The 27,380-nt window shown below is 39.2% G+C and overlaps 1 protein-coding gene across 13 annotated transcripts in view; it reads right to left on the reverse strand.

Annotated features, from left to right (window-relative positions):
* The window catches only part of Ppargc1a (peroxisome proliferative activated receptor, gamma, coactivator 1 alpha), a 661,605-nt gene that overhangs the window by 95,346 nt on the left and 538,879 nt on the right, over positions 1-27,380 (reverse strand). For 2 of the 13 annotated variants that reach the window (NR_027710.1, NM_008904.2), the window contains exon 1: positions 4,141-4,327. The exons of 4 other annotated variants lie outside the window; for them this stretch is intronic. Coding sequence is in view for 4 of the 9 variants with exons in the window: in NM_008904.2 (NP_032930.1) it covers positions 4,141-4,188 (48 nt within the window). In the remaining 5 variants the exon portion in view is untranslated. Of the gene's footprint in view, positions 1-2,370; positions 3,502-4,140; positions 4,328-4,362; positions 4,452-17,985; positions 18,132-27,380 lie in introns of those variants that run through there. 7 more of the 13 variants (NR_132764.1, XM_006503775.1, XM_006503777.3 and 4 more) reach the window with 7 other exon arrangements.

Consider the following 27,380-nt stretch of genomic DNA (forward strand, 5'->3'; position numbering starts at 1 on the left):
AGAGCTTTCACTAGAAATATTTTGCAAGGTGTGTGTGTGTGTGTGTGTGTGTGTGTGTGTGTGTGTGTGTGTTGGGTAGGGGGTGACCTGTCACCTAAAAAGAAAGAAAAAAAAAACCAGAAGTTTTGTACCATGATTATATTTTGTATTTTATTGAAGTATGTCAAAACCACAGTTACGGAGAATTTAAAAGTGATATTTGTACAGAGATACAAAATGATTTCAATATAATGAAAGGTTTAAATACTTATTAGGAAAACTATTTTAGATCATTTTACAATATATATATATATGCATGTTTAGATAGTCTTTCCAACCCCCCTGACCTGTTGCCTTCTGAGGCTATCAGAACCTTACCAATGAGACTGTCTCCTATTTAACTGGATACTCAGCTGTTGAGCCAAGTGCCTGTGCTCTAAAGAACCCTAAAGAAGCTCTTACGATGACAGTAGAATCACCAAGACTTCATCTCTCACCAGCCAACGGTCTGAATCGAGGCAGTCCCACACAGAGAGAAGCAAGGCCCTCCTGCCTCTGCTTCCCCAGGTCTGCAAAAAGGTATAGTGGTTCCTGTGCAGGCAGCAGCAAGACATAAAGCTGATAAACTTCCCTGACATTTAGATTTTGAATAAAATAAGTTTTATGCAGAGTTTATTTCTGGAGCTCCCCTGTCATCCCTGGCAGACTGTATTACACAGTCCGAATGCAGCAGTGTGATCTGAAGCTACACTCTGAGGAGGAGGCACAGGGAAAGGAGACAGGGAAGAGAGTCTGCATATCATGGCGCTTTGCCCACTAGACCACCAGGCCCCAGAGGATCCCCAAAGGCAGGCACATAACCACACCAAGAGAGAGCTGCATTCATTCTCTTCCCGTTGGGATTTTCTTTGTAACATCTGAGTGAGCCCAAAATTAGAGATCAGAAAACCTAGCTAGGTTTGTAAGTGGAAGTCTGACTATAAAGAGTAGATCTTGTCCAGATAGAGTTAGTGTTTTGTTATGGGTGTAACAATCCCAAGGCTCCATTTTTATCCACACTACACATCCCCAGAGCACAACCCCTTTTTATTAACTCTTCCTCAACTGTCAGCACAGAGATGAGGGGAGAACTTTGTCAACAAACAACACACAGGATGTCATGGGTGGAGGATTCCTTTAAAAACAAAGTGAAGAACCACAACCAAAATGAGCATCCAAAGGAAAGCTAAAGCAGAAGCCAGCCCAGTGTGCCTCTGGTACTTCTAGAGCTCGGAAGGCATGGCTTTCTGGGTGATAGTTTTCTGCCATTTTTCTTTAACCACTCTCTCTAAGGGAGACTAGTTTAAAGAACCTTTAACCTTCAAGGAAAAAAAAATATGTATTTGAGTATAACTTCTGACAACCACTGAACACATAAAGTTAATTTGTTTTAGCATTCTCTATTTTGCTTTCCCTCCCTCACCCACCCTCTCCCAATCGTGTGTGTGTGTGTGTGTATGTGTGTGTATTCATGCTTACTCTTGCACTATGCTCAAAATAGTGTTTATGCTTGCCAGTGTTGACATTCTGATCAAATCAGTGCTTCTGACTGTGGCATGATCCTACTTATCAAAAACACATTCGTAGAAGCAATTTCTTCTGTGATTAATTCATATTTGGACTTGGACAACGCCAGACCTATCAGACTGAGCCGAGTACCTGTCCTTGTCTGACATGCTGATATTGATGGCTGCCCTGTGCATCTGTAACAGGTGTGTCCTGCCTCAATTACACAGATACCCTACAGCCACTTTGCAACTCTGAAAGCAATTTCACAACTGTAGCCTTCGTTTTTTACAATAAGGTTTAAGAGGCCAACACAATCTCTAAACACAAAAGGCTAATTATTGTATGTTATTTCACCCCAACAGACAGTCTTTTCCCTTAGTTAAGAAGCAGACAATAAATTAGCTTAACTGCATGGATGATAATGATTCATTATAATTAAGTATAATTCTCCATTAACCTTTCAGAGATTTTGGTGCCATTGATGGTAAATTTTAAAGAGAGAGAGAAGAGAGAGTCAGTGGACTTGGCAGCCTTAATTAAATTAATAAAAAACAGAAACTTAACTTGTGATAAAAACAGTAGTTGAACTGGGAGGTATGGAGGCAGGTAAGAATGACAGTCTTCGTGAAGAGTGTCAGGTGATCTGTCTCTATCAATCTTAGTAACCTTATTGTACATCCCCTCCATTAAGCTGTGAAATACCAGGAGACTCTGAGTAGCTCTGGTGGTTTGGGTTTTTATTAACCAATACACTGTCCTGTCATTATGTGTGAAAGGACATAATAGGTTTGAAGATGACAGCAAGCATTAATGATTCAAAAAAATGGAAGCTGCCCACACTACCTGCTGCTTGTAATATTTCGACAGGCAGGAATGATTCCCAGAGCCACAGGCTCGAAGGCACGGGTTTCTAGCAGCTGGCTGTCTACTATGCCGCACTAACTGAGACTCAATCTAAGGCTGGACGCTGAGCCCCTATCCCCAACTCCTTAAGAAAAACAAAGAAAGAACAAACTTAAAGCCATGGTTATAAATGGCTATGGCGTTTATTTGCAAACAATCACAGGAATTCTGACTAAGGCAAATCTTCCTCATCTCCTTTAGATCACAGCTCTTCAGTCTCTGAGCAGTTTCGGAACGATCCAAGAGGTAAAAATGAAAGTGATTCGAAGAGAGCTATGGTGCCAGCCAGACAACCACCCACGGGTTACGCTGGCTACTCCAACAATTAGGACTTTGAATCCACTTAGAACTCTGACTTCAATAGCCAAGGGACACATGAATTATCTATATCTATTCTGCCTTGCCAAGAAATCACAAGATAACAATAATTATAACCTGCAAATCCGATCTGCCAAAGCCTAGGGAAAGCAAACGGAGCCAACATCTGCAGACCCAGCAAAGAGTTAAGGACCCAGGGCACGCCTGGCTAGATAGGAAAAATGCATTCGCAGGCGGCCTCGCCAAATCATTTTCACTTTAGATGTGTATCACTGCACCACACGGACATCTTATTTAATCAAATCACGTGTGGCACTTGACCCTCCCCCTTACCCTACGTGCCCCCGCTACCGGGAGGAAGCACCATTGTTAGTTAGCAGCTCCGATCCTCCGCGCAATTCAATTCGGGTCCATCTCACCAGAGTCCACAAAAGTTTCACTTGTTTTCCAACTTGCTCAAACTTTCCCCGAGAACATTCCATTGTACTGAATGCAAACACGCTGAAGTCCTCTGGCCCCAGCTAGACTCCAGAGATTACGGGGAAACTGCTTGTGTTTTTTCCTCCCCTGTATGAATTGTAGCCAGCAGAGACTGTGGAATTGATGTATTGCGGTCTATTTTTACACAAGCAGTGAGCTGCTCCACACACGGTCTGCATAAACTCCATTCTCTCCCGGCTTCAGGCAGCTCTCCGTGGTAGAGAGATTTAACCGTTCGGTTTCTCGCCACAGAAGCAAACAGAAAGCTTTGGTCTCTTAAGGCTGGGATTTTTTTTTTTTTTTTTAACTCGCTAGCCAACCCTTTCAGCCGCACACAAGTGTTTTAAAGGAAACAGCACTGTCGTTTTGTGTTCTGTGGGAAAAGCAACCTAACTCAGACCCAGCAGGAATATTTAGGGTCTTGTAAATTCTCTGTTTAATGAACAGAGAGAGGAGGGCGGAAAAGATAAATCCTGACGAGAGTCAAAACGGACTCTCTTTTTAACACAATTCATTTTAATGTTTATCTTCATTTTCTTATAAATAGAAATGGCATTTTTCCAAGCAGGCCACTGAACACTGGAAAGACTTCAGCTCCTGATTCATATCAATATCTTAGAGCATAAATATTGCATATGAGTAGAAACAGAGCCAAAGGCACATGGAAAGAGTTTCTAACTGCTACAGATACTGATGACAGCAGCTAAGCTTTGATTTGCTCAAGGCATCTCCGAGCCACCTTAAAATAGCAAACTTATTGGAGTTAAGATAAGATGGAGATTTCCCCCTCCAAAAGCTCCCGCTGAGCCACTTTCTATGTCCCCTCCTCTCCCCTAGCCCATCCCCCCCCCCCTCCAGGAATCATTGCATCTGAGAGAAGCTCCGGTCCTGCAATACTCAGCCCCAGCTCACCTCTATGTCACTCCATACAGAGTCTTGGCTGCACATGTCCCAAGCCATCCAGCTCCCGAATGACGCCAGTCAAGCTTTTTCAACTCCAATCCACTCTGACACACAGCACACACTCATGCAGGCAACCAGCCCCTTACTGAGAGTGAACTGAAGGCACCTGTCTTACTACAGTCCCCAGTCACATGACAAAGCTATTAAAAAGTAGGCTGGGCTGTCACTCACCCAGCCTCCCTTCTCCTGTGCAAGCTTGCTGCACAAACTCCTGACGTCACTCCAAGGCAGCCCTCTGCCTCAGTGAAGTAACGCTTAGAGAGAGAGGAAAAAAAAAATAGAAGAAAGAAAAGGAAACACTTGGCCTTTGGGAGGCTTCAAGCATCACACTGTGACTGAAGCCAGCTTTGAATGCCACCAACTCTAAACCGGAGCCCTGCTCACATAATAACTCAAATCTCCTGCAATCTTTTTTTTTTAAATTTATTTTCCATCCAAAACAGGCAAATAGCAAAGATCCCCTGTTACTGACACAGTAACTACACCCTTGCCTAAAATGTGTGTGCTTTAAGAAATGGTTTCCAAGTAGCCCCAGACTCAGCTTGGAACTGAAGCAAGCGCTCCTCATGTGATACATTTTCATGAGATTCTTTTTTTTCCCTCCCTATTAGAGGAGTGTTTGAAGGCAACACCCCCGATTTTCTTTCTCTCTCTCCTTTCTTTCCTTCCTTCCTTCCTTCCTTTCTTCCTTTCTTCCTTCCTTCCTTCCTTTCTTTCTTTCTTTCTTTGTTTCTTTCTTTCTTTCTTTCTTTCTTTCTTTCTTTCTTTCTTTCTTTCTTTCTTTCCATGTTTAGTCAACAAAACCGCCACATTTGTTTAGGTCTAAACAAATTTCTCTACCCCAAATCAGCTGTCTCCTTGGCAGTAGAGAATGCAGTCTCCTAAACTGTTACTGCAGTTTGCCTTGCTCCTTGTAAAGCAAGCAAGCCACAACACCCTAGACTCTTGGGTTCCCCCTCATGATTCTTTCCGTGGATCTCATAGGCTCCCAGAAAACAAATGCTAGAAAATACAATTGCTGCTGCCATCCCTGAAACAGCTTAGCTACTCACCTGCCCCCACCCCTTATTTCTTTTCTCATATGTAGCACAGTCTTCCTCATGGCTTCAGGGTGCCTTTTTGAATAAACATTGGACTCCAACCCTAGTGCCTTGGGCTGTACAGTTTGTTTTTGAAATCAAGAATGTCCAGGGAATGAAGGAAAAACACTGAAATGGTATCAGCAGAGATACTCATTTCTTGAGCTTTGCTTACTAATACTTTTTTGTCGTTCCTGAGTCAATGAGGGGTAATGCAGGTGCCACTGTTTTTCCTGTGACATTACAGACAGAGGACATAACCAACTCTCAGCACTTTCCATAACACTTGGGTGCTCAGACTTAACCCTTCCAGGCCCAGTGAGAAATGCACAGGGGACCTTTGAAAACATATTTTCACAATACCTCAAACCCCACAGACTCAAAAACCAGCTCATTTCCTTTACTTGACAGTAATTTAGAAGAAGAAAAAAGTCCCTATGCATCTAAATATAATTTATAAAGCACCATTCATTTAAACTCCTATTCCACTGAGGTTAATTTAATGTGCTCTTTATTTTCTCTCCCCTTAGAAGGAAAACATTGGTGACTTCTCTCAGTCTGACTTTATATAGTCAGTTACTAATACAGTAAAGTGAAAGAAAGAAATGCAGCGAGCGTGCACACACACACACACACACACACACACACACACACACACACACACACACAAAGCCCACAAGCTTGCTGTTTGCTTCAGACCCCGTATAAGGGGTCTGTTTGCTTGGATGTCCACAACTAGTAGACAGGGAATATGGTAATGAAATCGACAGTTTGTCAATAAGTGAACAGAACAAGATGGCCAACAGCTTTGACATTCTAAATTAGGTGAATATACTTCACTGCTACAACTGTCCTCTTCCAAACATCAGAAAGGTATTATTCATTTAATTTTCTAATTCAGAGAGAGAGAGAGACAACCCTGGGATCATTTTCTACATGCAATTAGTAGCCTTACTCTGTACTCCCACAAAGAAACACTAATTTTTCTTGCCAATTAGATTTTTACTTAATGTAAAACTTCAGTAAACTATTAAAATTCAGGACAAAGGTCATGGGCTCTACTTTCCACACAGTCAACTGTGAAATAATGCTGGCCACTTAGCTATAAAGAGTCGATGTTTATTCATCATTATCAAGCAATCCTGGCATCCTGATGGTAACTGATACTTTGGTTTCTCTTTGTCATCCATTAGGCATCCACCATACTTTTTCAAACCTCATGCACACCTCTTCTTACAGATGGTTGCTTGCACTAGATAACTCTGCATTATTGTTTTGATATCTTAACTTGCTCACACTGAATTGTGGCAGGATTTTCTTTTTCTTTGCTTTGAAAAGATAATTTCTTTCTTTCTTTCTTTCTTTCTTTCTTTTTTTGCCACCTAATTCTACTTTAAAAAAAGAAAAGAAAAGAAAAGAAAAGAAACTAACCCAGCACATCCATGAAGCTAATGATCTGCTTAAAACAGCCACTCTGTCCTCTACCTTCATAAAAAGGGGTATGTGAAGCTAGAGAGAGCACAGGGCTGATGAACACAGACACGCTGCCCTCTTCCCCTTGTGTTTCTGCTGCTATAGAAGTCCATTTTAAACTGATTTGTAGAGTGAATGAGAATACCTTCTACTTGTTTCTTGGGCCTCAAAATTACAACTCTAACAAGAAGGATATTTTAGAAGTCTTATCATTTGCTTAATTAACTCTTCAAATTAAAAGTCCTCTTCTGTCCAGCTTTTTGCTCTTCTCAAGAGAATTTAAATTGTTAGTTGCTCACCAACCTTGGATTTTTCTGTCTCCCCAGGCAGTTTCTATATTTAATTTTCTCTCTGTCTTGACTCCTGTTGCTCTCTCTCTCTCTCTCTCTCTCTCTCTCTCTCTCTCTCTCTCTCTGTGTGTGTGTGTGTGTGTGTGTGTGGTGTGTGTCTGTGTGTGTGTGTGTGTGTGTGTGTGTGTGCAGCCTGCCTCTCACTTCTTCCAACTTTGTATAGAGGATTCCCAAATGTTTGCTTTCAGCAAACTAATGTCTACAGAAACTCTACAGTGTGTTCGGCCACACATTACAAGGGCTGACAGACAGAAAGGGTATACAACATGAATACAAGGGAGTTTACCACTAGGGGAGAGGGGGGAAACTAAACCTTAAGGAACAGAATCATTTTCTATAAGAAACCAAGTCTCACCTTGTTCAAAACTTCCTTTTATCCTGAAAAATAAGCCATGTGCAGGGACAAGGTCCTTATACTGATAATCCCAAGTCAAATCCAAATCAACCCATGTTTTCTCAAAACAATGGATAAAGGTATTTATTAACACTTGGTGGCTGCCTATGGTGCTGTGTAACTAACTACACAGGGTGGATTCCATGCCCATAGAATCCCTCCTTTCAGTAGTTCTGTTCACATTTCTTTTCCAAGATCCCACCATTGTTTGGAGGCAGAAAAACTTGTGCTTTAAGTTGATAATGTGAAGGAGTAGAGCAGGTGGAGATAGGGATCCAGGAAGGTGGGGAAAGAAATTTCAACATTGTTTTAAATATATCTGAGGACCCGTGTGTGCTTCCTTCCCCACTCATGTCCCAACGTATAGGCGTGTGTGTGTGTGTGTGTGTGTGCGCGTGTGAGTGCGCGCGTGTGCGTGCGTGTGTTCTTCATACTCTATTATATGTAACAGCATATTTCTAAAAAGTGAAAATAATCCCACAAACCAAAATATCCAAAGCCAAACACCATAGACAATAGTAAGACCGTGAATTTCAATGTTAACCTTGTCCTATGATCAAAGCAGGAATCTCAGAAAAATCACAGCCTGATTTTCTTTGCCCACTTCCCCTTATAAGCTTGAAATAACGTACACAAAAGTGAAGTAGAGGCCAAATCGTTAAAGAAGACAGTGTAGAGGAGAAACCATGGGCAGCCAGAGGCAAGAGCAGCATGCCCTGTAGGACACACTAATCAATATGGTCCTCAGAATGCTTGCTCAAAAGAAGTTATGTGCCCACTCTACAGCTAAGCAAAGTGCAGCAGCCAGAATGGACAGACAGATCTTGAAAAGCCCTTCTTAGAAGAATTAAAGTATTTACCCCCAAATCAAAGGTCTTGCAAAAATCCACGAGGCAACCCCTGGAAAGACATATGTACAAAAGGAAACCAGCATTTCCAGGACTTCAACCTGCCTAGAGCAATCTAACAGAATGAACAGGAGCCTGACCAGAATCACTAACATTTGTAGAGTTAATCATTGCTAAGAGGTATAAACTGTTTGCTTTTAATTCCTAAAGGGCCCTTGATCCTGACACCCCCCCCCCCCCCCACACACACACACACACCACTTTCTGAACACATACTTTGGGACTCTAGTTTGAAGCTCAGACTGTGCAAGGCTGATTGAAAGTAAGCTCAAATGTAGCAGAGGTCTCTACTCTGTAACAATGTTCCCAAACTCAGCCTGATTTTATAGCTATGGTGTAGGTGCTGTCCAAGAGAGCAAAAGATCTTTCAGCAAAACAAGTAGAAGAAAGTGACAGACAACATTAAATGCCAGTTAGCATTTGTGTAATTTTTTCCTTCCTTTCTTTCTTTTATTTTTTTAATAAGCAAGATTTGATCAACATGTTGAGCAACTCAGCTCTCATCCCCAATAAAACCTGCAAAGCTCGGTGGAACACAGCCAGTCTCAATTAGACCTCAAAATTTGCTTTTCACTTTGTTTTTAATATAGCAACCAAAAATATCATGAAAATTAATCTGAGCAGTAGTTTAGTATTAGACTATTCTAAGAAGAAAGCATGAATTGTGCTTACTAGGAACACAAATAAGAGATAATAAAGTGTTGAGTTAAAATCTGATTGTGTCTGATGTTCAAATTGGACATATTTGTGAAGTTACAGATATTTTAATTTATAGTAATTTTTTCAAGTTAATCCATCTATACTGTTCAGAGTGATTATTTAGATAAGAAATTTTTAACACCGTTACTTACCAGTATTATTTTCTGAAATAAAAAAATAAGGCTTATTGCATATTTTTAAATGTGGAATGTATTAAAAAGTTAAAGTGTGACTGTGCCCCAAAGTATGTTATTTAATTTAGTAAGAACAATGTTTTTATCTTCTTCCCTGTGTTTGGTGAGGACTGGAGGAAAATTGGAATATGGATTGTTTAAATGAAAAGCAGAAAAAGAAATCAAACTGTGCTCCTGTTTGTTAGTTCTGGAGTTGAGTCTTATACTTATCAGCTTAACCATTTGTTTTTTTATGGGAGAAAACGTTACTTTACAAATAGCCTCAAAAAAAGGAGGAGAAGTAGAAAAAAAAAGAGTATTGTTTTTCTTTTCTTGATCACATCAAATAGCCTGGAAGATTTGAGGGGTATTTCTTTTTGTCCATATTTTTTTCAGTGCCTTCATATTTGTATCTCACTCTAGCAAGCTAAAATGTGTATCTCCAAAGTGTGGAGGCAAATAAATGGATTACCATCCTAACTAGCAATTAGATAGAAGGTAGGTGGACATGAGATAAATTTTGTACAATAAATGAAATCTTACTTGATATTAGCAAGTCAGACATGGGAATTTTAAAGAAATTTCCTTACTAAAGAATGACAGATCCAGAATAGACCTTCACTTTTCATAACTATATCTAAAAATATATTTATTACATACAGCTGATGGGGTTACAAATAGTATATTTTTCCTAGAAGGAAAATAGGTAATATATCTAAAAAATATTCTAAGTGGATAGCCCCATAACCCCAGAAAATTGAGTTCTACAATTGTCCAAAGAAATAAGAGAGGAGTGCCTAAAAGATTTTTTAATGTGAAAATAAATGATGCTATCCTACTTGTATTGTTGAAAATTTAAGTGCAATGTAAAAACCTTGGGTGGTCTACTTAAATTATAAAGCAATGTTTATACACATGGAATTGATGCTATTGTGAAAAATCTTATAAAATACAGTTAATTGCACAATGGGAAATTGTTTTAAATATATCGAGGTTTCTCCTTAGATTTGAAGTAATAATAACCATAAAAAGTTTACCTAAAAAGTTACACACAAACACATAATGTCAGAAAGAGTAAAAGGTGGTAGAAAACTGACACAATGTTCACAGTTCTAAGGACACTATAAACATGTGTTAATTTTCTTTGGTGTGTGCCTTCCAGGTTTTCTTAGCTATACATACATCCCATATATTCAGAAGAGGACTAACTATCCTTTTTTATTTTTAAGAAATAGAGAGAGATAGGACTAGGGTCAGGACACACATGAGATAGAACAAGCAGAAACAGTCCCGGAAATCCAGTGTCATCCTCAAATATTCCTTGTCTGTTTAAGAGGAAGCCATGGCTATAGTCTAGCATCCTTCCCCTGCAAGGCTGTGAATTCTGGCCCAATGCTGAGAGGAATCACTGCTTGGTCTCTTAGAAATCATCTCAAGTCTGAGTTTCAGAGGACAGAGGCGAATCAATTTGGTCTGAAACATCACTACCATCTTTATTTTGTTTTCTTACTGAAAACATTATCAAATTAGGCACACACTATTTTAAAACTATAGTTATCCTCAGAAATGATAAAATTTTAGCCTCTTACATAAGGTATCTGTTTGTTTTTCCTGGTTTTCCTTTCCTTTTGGCATACAGGTCAGGAGCATAAATCAAAAGAAGAAAAAGAGAGAATAGTGTCTCAAGCATTATCTGACTTAAAAAGTAAGAGCGTTTCTTAGGAAGAGAGCCTATTGGTTTGGGAGTGGGAGTAGGGTACAGTTAGGGAAGTGCTGGCTGATACCTGCTCTAGATGGGGCTTTTAATAAAGCTCCCTGGCATTGCCTTGATGGGAAGAACACCTTTCCCATTTCAAACCAGTGACTTATAAAGTGGCCTTCTAAATCAACCAGTCTCCAAATGTGGAGCTGCCTACACAAAAGATCACACAGCATTGCCCTGTTTTGGAGATGGAACTTTCAAATAGCAAATGGGACCAATCCATCCTCCTTTTCCTGGAGAAGAATCTACAGAAATGGAAGCCTGACTGGGTATCAATTAAACTCATTATGCCTGTAGTTTCTCAGGTGTTTCCTTCCTACATGTGGCTGGTGATTATTTTGACCATAAGGAATTTAAGAAGAGGAGCGAAATGAAAGCCAAGTCTGGAGGGTTCAGGTGATTTACTGGAGGCTCAAGTCTATCTGTTAATAATGTCACTTTGTGGTTCTTAACTCAGCCCAAAGTAGAAGAATAAAGACTAAGTGGACAATGCCTCGGTCCTCACATGACTGAGTCACTAGCCAGTAATATGACTATGGATCGTTCATTCACTGGTGTTGGGCCTTCGTCTCTTTATCTTTCAAAAGAGATAGATTCAATTATGTCTAGGGTCATTCCCTGCCAGATGTAAATACCATGGTGTGACCACCTTGACAGAAAAGTAAACAAATCAGGAAAAAAACCTTTGCACAGAGTGAGCACAAACATCTTATGTTATAGATTCTGGGGTCAGTGATAACATGCAAGTCCCATATCAGTTCGTAGAAGAGAACACAGCTTCATTTCTTTTCTTCTTGTGGGGATTTAATGACTAACAGTTCTAGGAAAAGAACTCAAGAGAACTGATACCTCTCACACTCTAAACCACATGACACTATGTCACATGCAAAACAAAGCTACTGTTTGCACAGTAAGTCGAAAAACCGCACAACTGGTATGGTAGTGGCTATTTACTTACATCTGCATAGAGACAGAATATAATATACTGACATGTGATTTGGGTTTTACAAGACAAGAACGCAGTGTTACAGAAAGAAGACTAAAGAAAGAAACGGAATCCTAAGGTTCAGCTTTTGTAAGACCATAAATGAGTTTTGTAGCATTTAATCAGGACTTCAAGTAACCCTCTTGTCTGTTAATATCATAGTCATGCTTCTTAAATAAAAATCTTGCACTGAATAAAAGAATTCTGTGTGAAATTTGGAGGGAGGGGATCACATAAGACTGTACAGTGCAAAGGAAGAAAAGGTCAGACACCTGTCTATTAGCATAAAATTATTATGAATTTTTCGACAAACAGGTGTATGCATTTATACCTTCTTAGGAATAATACCTAAAAAATAAAATAATTAAAACAAAACCAAAAAACCCTCCCTCGGCCCTCCCCCGCAAAAGACAAAGATGCACCCAGACACATTGGGATATATGTACAACCGAATCAACCCCATTCAAAAGAAGCGGGAATCCCCCCCCCCCCGCCCCCGAGGGACAGAATCAGAACTGTAAAAATTGGAGTGAAGATTGCTTGCTGTAAAGCCTGAGAACTTTTCTTTTTTTTTTTTCCAGGTTGGTTCTTCTGCGAGGCTATGACACCTGCAAACATACATAAAACCTAATTTTTCTCTTTTATTTATTTATTTTTGCTACAGCCTTCAGACTAAGCATGCAAGCCATACATATGACTAAGTCCGACTGAGTGAAAGGTATATATTTTTTTAATTTTTTAAAACTCATTCCCTAAAGGTTTGAACTGAGGTGTGCGTACTAACAGTTCCCATGCTGTTACCTTTACTCTTGTCTAGCTACACATGCTGAGAATGAACTAACCTACCAGAGTTTTACCCTCTTTTGAATATCTAACCAGCAACCACTCAGTTTAGAAGCACAGGGCCCCCTTCCCATGACCCGGCCTGGCTACTGCCTACACACTGTGTAGCTGCCTGGAAAAGATGGCAGAGGGGAGATGGGGGTGTGAATAAAATTATTAAAATATGTATTAATATATTGGGGACAGAGTGAAGGGTAGATGGCTGATGGATCCTAGGGCTTATGGCTTTCTTGTCCAAGTATTCTTTCTGTACATTCAACTCTTTTCAGCAAGTCATGTATGATTTGCACTTCTGCATCTTCTATCGTCACCTGGCTGAAAGGTTCTCTTAGGTTAAATGGATAACCATAAACACTTTAAATTCTGAACCAAAAATTTGGAGAGGGGGTGATGGTGACAGAAAACTAGGAAGGGAACAGGTTGGGTAAGTCATAAACCTCAGACAGGACAATGCCTTGGAATAGCAACCGGTTAGCTCCAAGTCAATACTATGGTCCTAGCATAACTTCATAGTTTGCCACAACCAAAGGAAAGGAACAAGGAAACAACTAGCTTAAGGGTGTGTAAGTTCAGTGTCTGTTAGTCAGCCTGTGAAAGGGGCTGATGAGATTTTCTATGTTGAACAACCTGTATTCTATGCCTTTCTCTAACGTCTCCAGGTCCTGCTTTGTACAAGCAGTTAAGCAGATTGGTTGCTCTTTCACCTCCTTTCACAACAGAAGTCTCTACTGTCAAGATGGAACTTTCTATCTTCCATATTCATAGATTTGTTTCCATGAAGAGCACCTAAAAATAGGCCACACCTAACCTATCCCACAGCTTCACAAAGGACCAAGTAGACAGTCAAACCGGGAGCTCTGCTGTGAGTATTTTCAGCCTGTGTGTTCTTTGTTTCCTTTAGCTTATCACCTAGGGCCACATCGTATGTAAAAGCCTTGAGCTTTCTCCCAGTGGTTTTCTGGAATGTGTCATGTACTGACTTCTCCTGAGAACCATATCTCAGCTGTGTGATGTGACTTTTAAGGCTATCAAATCCCCTTAAACTTTTAAAATAATAATCAATGGTAAATAAAAATATTTCTTCTATTTTTCTATTATGATTTGATTATTAAGATTCGAATACTTGAAAAGATGAAAATGAATAAACTTCACAGACCCAAAAGTACACATCTCTATGAATATAGTGGGGTATAATGGCTGCAGCAAAGGCAGGCAGACACACACACACACACACACCTACAACCCCCATGATTCCATTTCAATAAGACATCAAAATGGATGACTACTCTTGCAGCTGGAGGGCAGAATCGGCTGCACTTGGTGGCAGCTAGAGGAGGTGGCCCAACAGCAAGCGTGCACTTGGGGAACTCTACATAGTTTCCTTTTTCTGTCCGTTCTGGTTACATGGGTGTGATTAATTAGGGGAAATGAATTTTTCTCAACCCTTTTGATGAGGGTTGACTTTCATTAATGACATTATAGTTCAGCAAAGGATTAAAGACATTGAGAAGAAAAAAACAGTAATATTTCTATACTACCATGTTTAAAAGTTTGTTTGTTTTCTGTTAATAAAAAAATTCAAATTTCAACTTACTTTCTTAGGTCATTAAACCACTCAGAAAATGAGGAGTGAGACAGAGAATCAAGAAACTAGAAACAAAAAGCCTGATGTCTAGGGTTTGTTTATTCCACCTTGGACAAACCACTTAGCTTCCTAAATCTTTGTTTGTTTATTTGTTTGTTGTTTGTTTATGGATGTGATTAAGTGCTATATACATGTACTTCTTAAGTAACAAAAAGATTAATTTTTCCAAATCAAATATTTTAGTACATTTACCTTTGGCTCAAAATGCATTGTTAAAGGGTGACATTTGACTTAGTTTGAAAATGTCTTCTCCTTCTCCAGAAAAAGAGCCCAGAGAATCATGCTTTGTAGATCTGTGAGCGCTCAAATGAGTATCAGCATCATCCATACAAATTCCAATGAAGATATCTATTTGATATGGTTGGCACTAGGTTTAAATGAGGTATTTATTGGTCCTGTGACTAGCATATACATATAATCAATAATAATAATACCTATTATTCATGTACAAATATCTGAAAAATCAATTAAATATCAAGTAAAAGTAGAGTTTGATTTTTTTTGCCTTGCTTCCTCATCTAAATGAAAGAATAAAAAGAGGAATGAAGGGATGGAGGGTGTATCAAGCTGCAGAAGACAGCCCAGCCAAGCTGTGGTCACATCTTGTCTTAAACTGAGTTTCTCTGAATGCCTCAGTAACACAGTTGATAGGAATGCAGAGTGCCTGTTGAGTTCTCTGCTCAATGGAAGAAAAGGAAAACAAAACAGAGCAAAAACAAAACAAACAAAAAAAGTTTTTTGTTTTTTTTTTTTTTTTTTTTTTTTTTTTAAGATAAAAGTACTATAATATGCCAGGTGGTAGTTGCGCACGCCTTTAATCCCAGCACTTGGGAGGCAAAGGCAGGTGGATTTCCAAATTCAAGGCCAGTCTGGTCTACAAAGTTAGTTCCAGGACAGCCAGGGCTCTGCAGAGAAACCCTGTCTTTAAAAAAACCAAACCAAAAAAAAAAAAAAAAAGTGCTAAAATATTTTAAAATATTTGATTTGGAAACCTGACCCAGCTTTGCCTCTGAAGAGACCATTTGTTTCCAACCTTCAAGCAGGCCACAAAAGTACTTGAGTCCAAGACTTTCAAGAACATTTTTAGTAAGAAGCAACCAAAAACTGCACAAAACCTGACAAGAGATCATGAGTTTGCCAATGTGGAAACCTCAGGAATGTTGATGATGTGTGAATCACACATGGAAGGTAGGGAGGAGAGCAGTGGCAGGATATCAGAACAGTACAGGGCAAAGACAGGTTTGCCCCCAGCAGGCTATCAATGAGGTTGTCTTAGCATCATTCACAATGGTGGAAAATCTCTTATCAATCACACAGTTACTTTTGCAATTGATAAAAGGACACAAGCGGATCTTACTATATTTTGTTTTCCATGTTGTGAGCTTTAGGTTTTCAAAATTGAAATATTCCATGAAATGGGCCTATGATTTCCAGCCCGGTGTAAGGAACCGAATATGGATTATCTCGTTAATAATTTACAGATTACATTTTGATAAAATATTTTGGATGTACCCTGTTAAATAAAAGATCTTATTAAAATTAAATGTATCTTTTTGAAAAGCAGTTACTAGAAATTTTTGAATTACATGTGTGATGTGTATAATATCCCTCTTCAATGGTGCAAACCTTTTATTTAGTCTTCAGGTTATATCAGAGATGAAAAATCAAATCAGTGAATTATGTGGGAATAGGGACTTGGGGAAATAAAAAGGAACAGCTGAGCATGGCCGCAGCATCACTGCACAACTCCAGGGGGCGCCACACCTATTAATTAGCCTTGGAAGACTCATCCCCAACACTGCTCAGTGCTTGAATTTATTAAATGCTACATAATCTATCCTTCCTCAAAATCATTAGGAATCCCTTCAACAATCTCCCTGGGGCAAGCCTATAAATCTTTTTAGCACCTTCTGCACCTTTTTCCAAATACATACATAATAATAAGATGCAAATGTAAAAGCTTTACCCAGGATTCTGAAAGTAGGACTGTGCAAACTAGAACTGATCATGTTGTAAAACTCTGTTTGGATGCAGAAGATGGCCAAAGCTCACTAAGTACACACAGTGTGGCGATATACACAGCATGCAAGGTTCTCCAGACGACAGCTTTTGTGTCTTCACAGGCTATCATTCTCTTTAGTCATAAAATGCACCCGCCTCTCCCTTCCAAGGTGGTGGTGGTGGGGTGGTGAAGCCTGTTGCTACATCTATAATATAGCTTTAGTTTTTTATGCCAAAAATGATTCAGTAAACAGAGTTATGCTACAGTCTACTATTTCTTATTCGGTAGTCAAATTAATCTCTGAGCAGTGCTGGCATTAATTCAACTTGATGTCTGTACTTAGGATTTCACATAGGTGCCTTCATCCAATTCTTCTCAACTAATAAAACCTTAATTCATGGTAATATATTTACTTCTAGTTGAGTTCATGTTGAGGAGTGCAGTACTTTACAGAAAACTAATTAATATCAATCATATATTATAACACTTTTAATGGTTCAGGGGGAAATTCTGTGCTAGAGGTAAGATTAGATGAACAGAGGGGACTTAGCCCATCATAGTTACTCTATTTTTAGGACTTGAGCCTAAGACAGCGGCATCATTTCAGACATAAATGTAATTGAAATTGCACATCATAGAAAGGCTGGGAATTAAGAACTGTGGGACTGGTCCCCACGACATTGATCTGGCATGGCCCAAGAATGTAATTCATACCCTCAGACTATTTTCCTACCTATTTTGTATAATAGCTGTATAATTTGCAAGTTGGTAAAGATATTCAAATTCAGATTCATGGCACTATTAAAATAATAAACTACTTCACTAATGGCAAGCCTTCTGCAATTGTGGGCAACCATTCTATATTTATGCAATGTTTGAGTAATGATGATGGGGTCATATTTCCTGAGATTGTACATACAGTCAGCAGGAGACCTGATGTGTGCGACTCTGACTATGACACAAATGATACCCCCTGGAGTCATGCAATATAGTGGCCCTCACATCTCTTTAAGGAGTTATATTTAAAAGATCTAATTCTTTGCAGCCACAAAAAAAAAAAAAAAAAAAAAAAAAAAAGCTTAAGTGCTGAGTTATACACTTCCAAACAAACATCCTAAAAACAAACAAAATCAAAATGCAATCTATTGCCTCAAATGCACATTGATAATTTTCAATCGTTCTTGCTTATAGAATTCATTTGCTCTGTAACAATTTCTTTATACTCATGCAAAGAATGCTAGACTGCAGTTTAATCTCTTTTTGTCTCTTCAGTAAAAAATGTAAAAAAAAAAAATACAAAAAGGCAAGGGATTATAGCCTGGGGGGGAGTACTTGACAGCCACGCATGATGCCCTAGGATCATATCCTCCTATTGCAAAACAACAACAACAATAATAACAGCATGCACATACAGTCTCCTGATCTTATGTCATTTTTAAAAATCATCCCTGTCGTTAGATATGAGACAAACCCCTACATACCAGCAGCATAGTGGGTCTGAGGTGTGGAGAGAATGCCTCCGGTTACTCACTTTCAAAATTGAATCCATGGATGACAATCCCAACATCCATGTCACTCATTCTGCTGGAGTGCAGATACTCCTATGGACAGTCCAGACAGGACTCACAACAGGGGCTTGCACCAGCTACGTTTTAATTCACTGGAGCTCAGTGACGTGGGAGGGCACCTGGGAGTCACTGCTCAATGAATTCCACAATAGGACACAAATGTGAAACCCGATCTCAGCCAGATATGGACGTAAGAGCAAATATGTACAGTATCATGTGCTTTCCAACAGCCCAAGTCTCGAGGGAGCTCTCTGACATCAGCAGTTGAGACAGGTGGTTCCCTTTCCAACTGTGGAAAATAAAACCCTAGTACAGAGGCACTAGGTAAATATAGCAGTACTGTAATTTTTCCTTGGTACACTCTCCCTGTGATTTCTATCCTGTGGCGATACTTCATCCAGTTAAATCCCAGGACATCCTACCAAGCCAGCAAAGGAGGAAACATTTGCAAAGAGGTTGATCTGGGCATTTAAAGAGGCTGGTGAGAGCTGTTTTGATACTCAAGTTGTTAGAAGCAGAACTCTCCTCCCCTCTTTACTCAGAATATATTGTCAAGTAGCTGCCAGAGTCTCTGCTTGACAAGTCACCCTTTGTTCCGTGTTATTAATACAGTCCAACCAAATAACAGACAAGAGTCAGGGCATCTTAAAATCACGTGCGAGGCTCAGGTCAGTACCGATCATAGCCAGTTTGAGTCTGCAAGCTTAGATCAGCTGAGATGTACTAAGCCCTTTGTGGTCACAACTATTTGCTTTTGAATTTAAGAATTACTAGCAGAAGGGTGCCCTGTAACGTGCGTATAAAATTACTTAATTCAGCTTCTATTTTCCTTTCTCAACATAGATACTTTTACACTCTGACAGCCGCTGGCTCTTAAAGCATTCTCCTTTTTGTTGTATCTCCTTAGAAACACAAATCTTGTTCCCTGGCAGCAGCGGTGCTAAGTGCTATGCCACATGCCCAAACTAGTTCTCCCTTGCAGCTTTAATTCACAGTAAGTGGCATGAAAGGAGGTCAGCCTTCCTCAGAAAACACTCAGAGTTCTTTTCGGCAGCAGAATCTATTTCAGAAAGCCACGCTCCCTGGCATGTCACGAGTGGCTTCCCACTTGGAAATTCTGGCCATAACTATTGACAAGTTTAAGGAATGACCCACAAAGGAGAAAATACAGAGAAACAATCCTGGTTTCAACTTCTGGTCCTAAGTTTCCATGAAGTCAATTAAATTCAGGAGGAAAAAAAATGCTCTATCCGTCCATTTGTCTCTCCTCAAGTTACACTTCTATCTATAAACTTACTTATGATTTGGTTTGCTTTGCAGAGGTGCTCATTCATTCCTCTATATAATTATGCCACCTTAATCCTAGATGTTTCCATGGTACCCATCAGAAGTCTAAAAAAATGGAAAATGAGGCAAGGTCCCCTGCCTCTCTGAACTCATCCTACAGTGTTCCAACAACCAAGTCTTCCTTATTTTGTTTTGTTTTGGCTGTTGTTGTTGCTGTTGCTGTTGGTGTTGGTGGTGGTGTTGGTGGTGGTGTTGGTGTTGGTGGTGTGTGTGTGTGTTCATTTCCCTGGTCCTTTACACGGTAAATTTAAGAGTAAGAAAGAGTTGATATGTACCAAACATTACGCTGAACAGTTATGTGGATTCTCCCATTCAATCCTTACGCTAACAATAGGAATGAACACGCTTGTTCTGCTGACTCTAAGGATAAGCTTGCAGAAGTTTAGTAAATGTAAGAAACTTAGAAACTTTCCTGAGAATAAACAAATGGATTGTGGAAGAAATGGCTCTTTCACTAAGTTCTGTCTCAGTCTGTCTTGCTCTTATAACCAGGCTATGCAGAAAAAAAAGGACATTTTTTTCCTGGCCAACAGTCATATTTAGGCATCTAAAAATGCCTCAAAACTCAGGAGGAATCCACAGCTTTGGGTTGAAAAGGAAAATAAATTCACCATACATATGAATGTAAAATGCCAGGAATGTGGGGTATATGCAGAATTCAAAGAACACAGCCTGGACATGGGACCCTACTTTGATTAAAGGAAGTCTTACTGCAAGTGTCTACAAGTTTGATCTTGAATACCATTTAAAGGAATGTACTTTTCTTTTAAGATCAACCTCTACTGTGAACCAGGAGTGTTTGATCCAGGCCATTGAAGTACACTCCCAAAGGAAATGAAGGTGGAATAATGCCTTATTTCAAGTGTGCTGACTCTAAATAATGAGCAGTGTAAAACACGTATATCTAAACCACATGGAAAACCATCTTGAAGATGTTTTCCATGCTACAAATACTCTCTCCCACGTGTCTGTCCAGTAAAGTGCCTTCAAGGTATCATCTAATCTTGAATAGACCTCAACAAGCAGATGTCCCTGTTACCTTTCACCATCTATAACAGAATCAATTTCCAATAGATATTTCATCTCTGTCTGGAAATGCAATCAGATATGGGAATTTCACAAAATTTTGGTGCCTCTCAAAATCCTTCGTATTGGTCTTTCAAAGACAGGAAGCTAAGATATATGATTCCTAATCTCCCCTTAGAAAATATTTGATTTAAAAGAAAAGGAAAGAGAGAGAGGAAAAAGACAGAATATAGACTGTCATGAACACTTTTAATCCCAGCACTCAAGGAGTCTCTCTGTGAATTCCAGGCCAGCCAAGGTTATATATAGTGAGAGCCTGCCTCAAAAAAAAAAAAAATCCATTAAACACACTTGCCCCCCAATAAAACAGTAAAACAGATTTGTGGGACTATGGCTTAAGATTTACAGCTATTACAGCTAAGGTCCAAAGCACCTAGGAGACATCATCCAGTGAGTCCTAGAAAACAATGTCTCAGTTCAACAATGTTCACACCTTCTCGGCCTACAAGAGCAAAGGCAATGGGAGATAGTCTTCGGCTACATGCATGTGTCAATTAGACCTGAAAACCCACAGCCAGTACCCCTCCCACACCTAACAACCCCAGCTGCACCAACTATAGTGTAACTTAGTCAGAAAGGAAGCGCGGTGTCTTCGATTGTAGTATTGGAGATCGGATGGGAACGATATGACTTTGCAAAGAAGAAACTCGTTTACTTTGGGCCCAGTAAGCCAACCACACGTCCGTCCATATATACTAATTACACTACTAAGAAGTTCTTCAAAGTTGTATCAGAACCAGATGGATTCAAAATGTGCTGGCTCAACCACACACCTAGCCAGAAGAAGTACCAGAGACACAAAAGAAACATGGATCCTCTTTGCCCATACTACCTCAGTGACAGCTCGTGGACTAATCTCCGAGCCTTGGCTTTTCTCATAAAATATGAATTAATATCTACTGAGTGATAGAAACCATTCTCAAAGCTCCCGGCATGCAGTGGGCACTTCTCCATGACCATTTTTTTTTCTTCCTGATTCAAGGTTCTTAGCTCCAACAAGTTCTGTGGCACTTTTTACTTGAGGAAATTTATGATAAAAATATATATCTGCACTTCTGATTCCACATGTAATTGGTGCTGATAAAAATAAACCTGAGAGGCAAACTGTTTCCCACATTCTCTTCTGGCTACCTTTACACAAAGAAGGCAGAAGTTCAAACGGTGCTCAGAGCACAAAGTCACCGAGAGGTACATAAGATATACATGAAAGATATGCACTGAAAACAATCCAGACAATTTTTAAAAGAAAATGCAACACAAGATTTGAACCCACAACTGTAGAGTTGTAGAAGTTTTTGAAAGCATGTGAGCAAAGAAACAGTGTAAAATGCTGCTAAGTGGAACTCTGAAAGAACTCAGGGTAATGTCACATTTTTGGGTGTTGAGTGTCCTTTTGGGCATGCACAGGAAAATCCATCAAAGATGAGATATTTGAAAAATTAAAAACAAAACTTCCCCAAGCAGGTGAATTTCTTGTTCCCAGAGAAAGTGTAATAGGTTGCCCAGATGCCCTCAAGTTTTCTTATAATAACTACATCACAAAACTACTTTGTAAGTAACCAGAACTGGAAATAAGTAAAATAGATTGGTAGCAGAAAAGACGTGTATAAGAATGGTTTGTGTGTAACCTTTCCGAAGCACTCTCAGTGCCTAGCCCCATTAGAAAGGCAGTGGGGGACAGAAAGGTAAACACCATCCCGTTTGGGAAACTAAGCACAGGGAATCTGTCTCTTTAACCCATGTCTGCAGTCGTTATTTATAGCCGCAGACTGTAACTTTAGATGTGTCAACGGTGGCAGAATGAACTTCCTTCTCCCTCACATGAACTCTGCCTGCTATAGGTTCAAATTTTTGTATCTGGAGTGCTAGAGGCCAAGAAGTATTCTACAGATCAGCAAGTTTGGTTTTTTCTTCATATTTCAGAGTATTTGCATTCATATAGTGAGATATATTGAGGATGGGACCCACATCAAAATGTCAAATTCATTTATGGTTCACAGATACATTACAAATCTTGGAAGTAACTTCATCATAGAATAGTTTCACTGCATTCAAGTTTTGATAGTATCTTAGCAAGAAGTTGTCATGTGACACTCAAAAACTGGTTGGGGGGGGGGGTTACAGAATGGAGATGCTTAACCTGTAAATATAAACTGTTTGGGCTTCCTTTCCTGCAAAGGCAGAAGGAATTGGCCCTAAAAGTTTCAATTAAGCTAAACATTTCTGACAAAAAGACTCCATTGAAAAGCAAACACACACACACACACACACACACACACACACACACACACACACACACACACACCGAAAGGTTCTCCTGTTTAGCCACATGTGTGGGACTATACATACCTGCAAATGCTTAGGACACAATTCTATAAGAATGTGGTGATATGCTTCAAAGATAGCCTAGCATCATGCCAGATGCTTAGCTTGTGTAAGATTTTATGAGTATCTTACTGAAAGCTCTTATAGTCTTAGAGTTGGACACCGAATCAATCAAACTACCCACAGGTGAATACAACAATAGAGAGTGTGTTGTGGGAGCAAGGGTGGAGAATCAGTTAAAAGCTTGAAAATAGATTTAATTAATCTCATAAATATATCCAGGCCCACAAAGATATTTATAGATACCTGCCTCATGTGTAATTCAAAGTATAAAGCAGACTCATTCCTAAATTATGCATATGTACAGACACTCAGTGACGTAATCGCCATCATATTAGTTGTATGAGTGGTTGCTTTAAAAGATCAAATAGAATGAATAGTCTTTCAAAGCAAAAAGTGTTGGTCCCCTGCTTTGCAGGGTGCCCAATCATTTGATTAGTGTGGTATTGTGTAATCCCATGTGGATGCCAAAAAAAAAAAAAAAAAAAAAAAAACAAGTAAAAGAAAACAGCAGTGGTTTGCCAGAGTCGTAGCCATCCATTCATGGGACCTCTGCTCCAAGGTCTAGGATCCAGAAAAAATAAAATAAAATAAAAGTTTGTAAGATGCATGCTTGGCTGGGAAAAATGACATGGAGATTTTCCTGGTTATCAGTGAGCTGATGGGGACAGAGCATACTGAGACACTGAGAAAGATGTCAGACAGAAGATGGACAGATAATAGGATAGCAGACAGAAGGACAGATAATAGGGTAGCAAAGAAGACAGTTTCTCTTTGATGTGAGGTAGAATTAGATTGTGATGTTTCCTAGCTCTGGATGATTCAAGGAACTTAAAGAGAGATGACACCACTGTCCACAGGAGCAATCAAGTGTCAGACTTTGGATTGGCACCACGCAGACATTTGTTAAATGTTACTTCTCCTCAATACTAAGGGAGCTAAAAGAATCAAGAATCAAGTTGATAACAACTGATGAATTGTACAAGGTCAGGGTTTGCTGTTATACAAATACAAAGAAAATAGGAGAGGGAGCATAGAGGGAGGAAGGTAAGAGGACAAGGGGGGGAGGCATTGATATTCAACAAGCAAGTGGTTATAGCCACTAACATGATTTCACTGTGTAAATCAGTCTTTAGCCCAGAAAATGAAAGAATATAAGACAACCAGAGATATAAAACAGAGAGCCATTTAAAATAGAAATGCATAGTTGGGTCTAATCTAACTTACAACGTCATTCATGAATCCACTACTGTTTTAAAGGCTTTATAGATATAGTGCCTATAAAGGAAACCTATTGTTATCCCTCCTTTGTCAAATGGAGACAGATGCTGAGAGTTCACGTCATTTATGTAAGGGCTCAAGGGAATTAGGCAAGAAGGCTGGGACTTGGTCCTGGGTGGCCTGATTACATAGTGTATGTCTCTGAGAGGGCACTCATTTTCCAACTACCTGCCTCCCTCTATCAGCTGTTGACGGCTTAGTACTTTTTAACTGCCTAAACTTCTGGGAAATACTCAAAGTAAAAGTTGAGCAAGACCTAGCTCCTAGTCTCAGGGAATCCACAGTCTTAACAGAAACAATAGAATCTTTGATTCTGGAACCACAGAGGAATCTGAAAGACACTGTGAGTGGAATGCAAACATTGGAGAAACCCAGGCTGCCTAGAGGAGATGGGAGGGTGAGATTCTACTATCAGAAAAAAAGTTTCTTCTCCTTTCCCTACTTTGCAACCATTTTAAATATTAACATATGAGGAAAGCAACTGCCTTGCATCTTTGAATCATGCAATTAATGGTATTGTCTACTAATCTTATTTATAAGTCTAAACAAAATGCAATCTAGCCCATGACACATTTAGGGTCTTAAGAAGACAAAATCTAGACACAAAACATTTGAATGCACAGCTGCACATTTTTCAGTTCGACCCAGGTTCCTAAAGAGACAGACACGATATACAAACACAGCCATGGAATTATTATATGATGCCATCTTCTCCCAGTTATCTGATGATCTTCATGAGCCAGAAGCTCAAGACTCTCTTCTGTTAGTTATTGATGAATCAAAATAAACCATCATATATTAAAGCAATATATGTATGAAAACATAATCATAATTTTTCACATATATGTATAAACTATATTAACTATGGACGTACAAACTTGATAACATCAGTCAGTCAAAGGAAAATCACATTTATTGGGACTAAAGAGTTTACAACAATGCACCTGAATTTCATCAAAAATACATATCAAAGAATACATCACATTGTGTGATGAATAAACTTAATTTTATTATTGTGGTAAACATTTTAATATGATAGCTGTATATTAAGTTTTCATCATATATGTAATACATATATTTAACCGTAGGCACAAAGTCACACAATACATCTACAGACATCTTCTCATGACTAAAACTAAAAAATACCTATTCCTACAATTTGGTGTGGAGGAGATAGGGTTTCACTCTGTAGCCCAGGCTACCTTTGTACTGATGGTAATCTTCCTGCTTCAGCCTTCCAAGTTCTGAGATCACAGGCATGGGCTACCACACACAGAAAAAGAAAAAAATCGTGTCTGTTTTTAAGAACTGTAATCCTGAGAGCAACTCTGGATTTGCCTATCACCCAACACACCAGTCCTGAACTGAATAACCATAAAACCAGAAAGAGAAGTGCAATATTTAAAAGATCACTAAAATTAATCCGGAAAATTTCTTGAGAGATAATCAATATTAGAAACTTTAAAAAAAAAAAAAACTCTACCTTTAAATTTATGTGTATGAGTGTTTTGCCTGTACCATTATCACTGCAGTGCTAATGGACACCAGAAGAGGACATCAGGAACCTGGGAGTAGGGTTGCAGAAAGTTGGAAGTTCGTGTGTGGATGCTGGGAACTGAGTTCTGTCCTCTATAAATCGAGAAAGCCTTCTTAACTGCTAAGCCATCTGTCTAGTCCCAAGAAATCAGCGTTTAAGCAATAAAGTTTATTAGAAAAAAATCAAGAAAAAAGAGAATTCTAGGTGAGAAAACCACATTTTCAGATGTGCAGCCTGGTAGCACAGAGCCTTAGCCCTGACTTCCCACGTTGATCTCAGTCACCATCATGTAGCTTTAGACAGGTGGCAGGCTCTCTCTATGACACTTTCCTTGCAGCTGAAGAAAGTTGCAAGTCCCATTAGTTCTCTTCTAAGATAATTACAAATGACTGCAGAGGAGGCATGTGTCTGTCCATCTGTCCATCTGTCTATTCCACTGACTGGCATCTTGCACCCTCCATACACCCCAGATAGAACCACCCTCATAATTGTAAGGATGCAGATTAAATTCTCACCCTTGGAGCACACACAGGTTACTACGTGAGCAGATGGATAAAGAAGTTTCATCATATCAGTACTGGAGTAAAACTAGGCATGGAATTGTGGGGAGGGCCAGAGATTGGATGCCTCACCTCTTCTATCAAGAAAAGCTGTGCTCCTGCAACAGTCAGGTCTTAACTGATGTCATTACAAAGCTCAACTCTGGCTGAGCACTATGCTCTGCCCTGGAAATAATCAAAAGGTTCATGGTAGAATATTAATACTGGTTAGCTCTTTATGGTAACAAGCATTGCCTTATTGTATCAGGCATTTTCTTAAGCAGTGTATATTCATCTACTTGTTCTTTTTATACGCTAAAGAATTGGGTTGTCATTTCCACACCTTTATTTCTAAGACCATCATATGGATATAAACATACAGATTTACTATTCAAACACTCACAGAGCATCTACTATCTACAAAAGGATTGGTATGGCACCAAATTAAGCAATAAATAATGTCTGTCCTTAAATCTAGAGAAGAAGACAAACAGATTCACGACCACCCACAACTTTGGACTGACTGCCCCCACAAAGACCTTGTCCTATATACAGGAAAACCACCTCACAGACTTGCCAAAACTGTGAGAATACAATTTTAAACATACCCAACTGATATGAGTTTGTAGTGCTTTATCTAACCCCGATATAAGGAAAGTAAGCAGGGACTGGTGTTGTTAAAATATAAGATACTGTCAAAACTATGCTTGAAATCCAGGATCTGTCCTCTGTGTATACATGACTAACCATGTTAACTGTTCTTTGTGTGGCTGATCCCTTTTTGGCTTCCAAAATGTCAGTCAAAAACATCTTGATTTATATTCAGGCCGCTGTTGTAGCATGAGACACTGTTTCTAGACTTCTCATTGCTAAAGAAAAAAATTGAGCCCTACAAAAGGAGATGTGGGCATAAATATCTTGCATTATTGATAAATAGCATGTATTTGCCATCAATTAGGAGCAAGTACATATTGCAGCAATTTCGAAATGAAGTCTTATAAATAACTGTAGTTTTAATTACTCTGGAAAACTACAACATCTATTAAGATTCATGACTCCTGCCAAGAATCATGCAGGTCCTAGAAAGTTCTACAGTTATTCAAAAAGGTCAAGGCAACTAAAGAACAAACATT

Source organism: Mus musculus, chromosome 5 (genome assembly GCF_000001635.26).
Source record: "Mus musculus strain C57BL/6J chromosome 5, GRCm38.p6 C57BL/6J".
In the NCBI taxonomy this organism is placed as follows: Eukaryota; Metazoa; Chordata; class Mammalia; order Rodentia; family Muridae; genus Mus; species Mus musculus.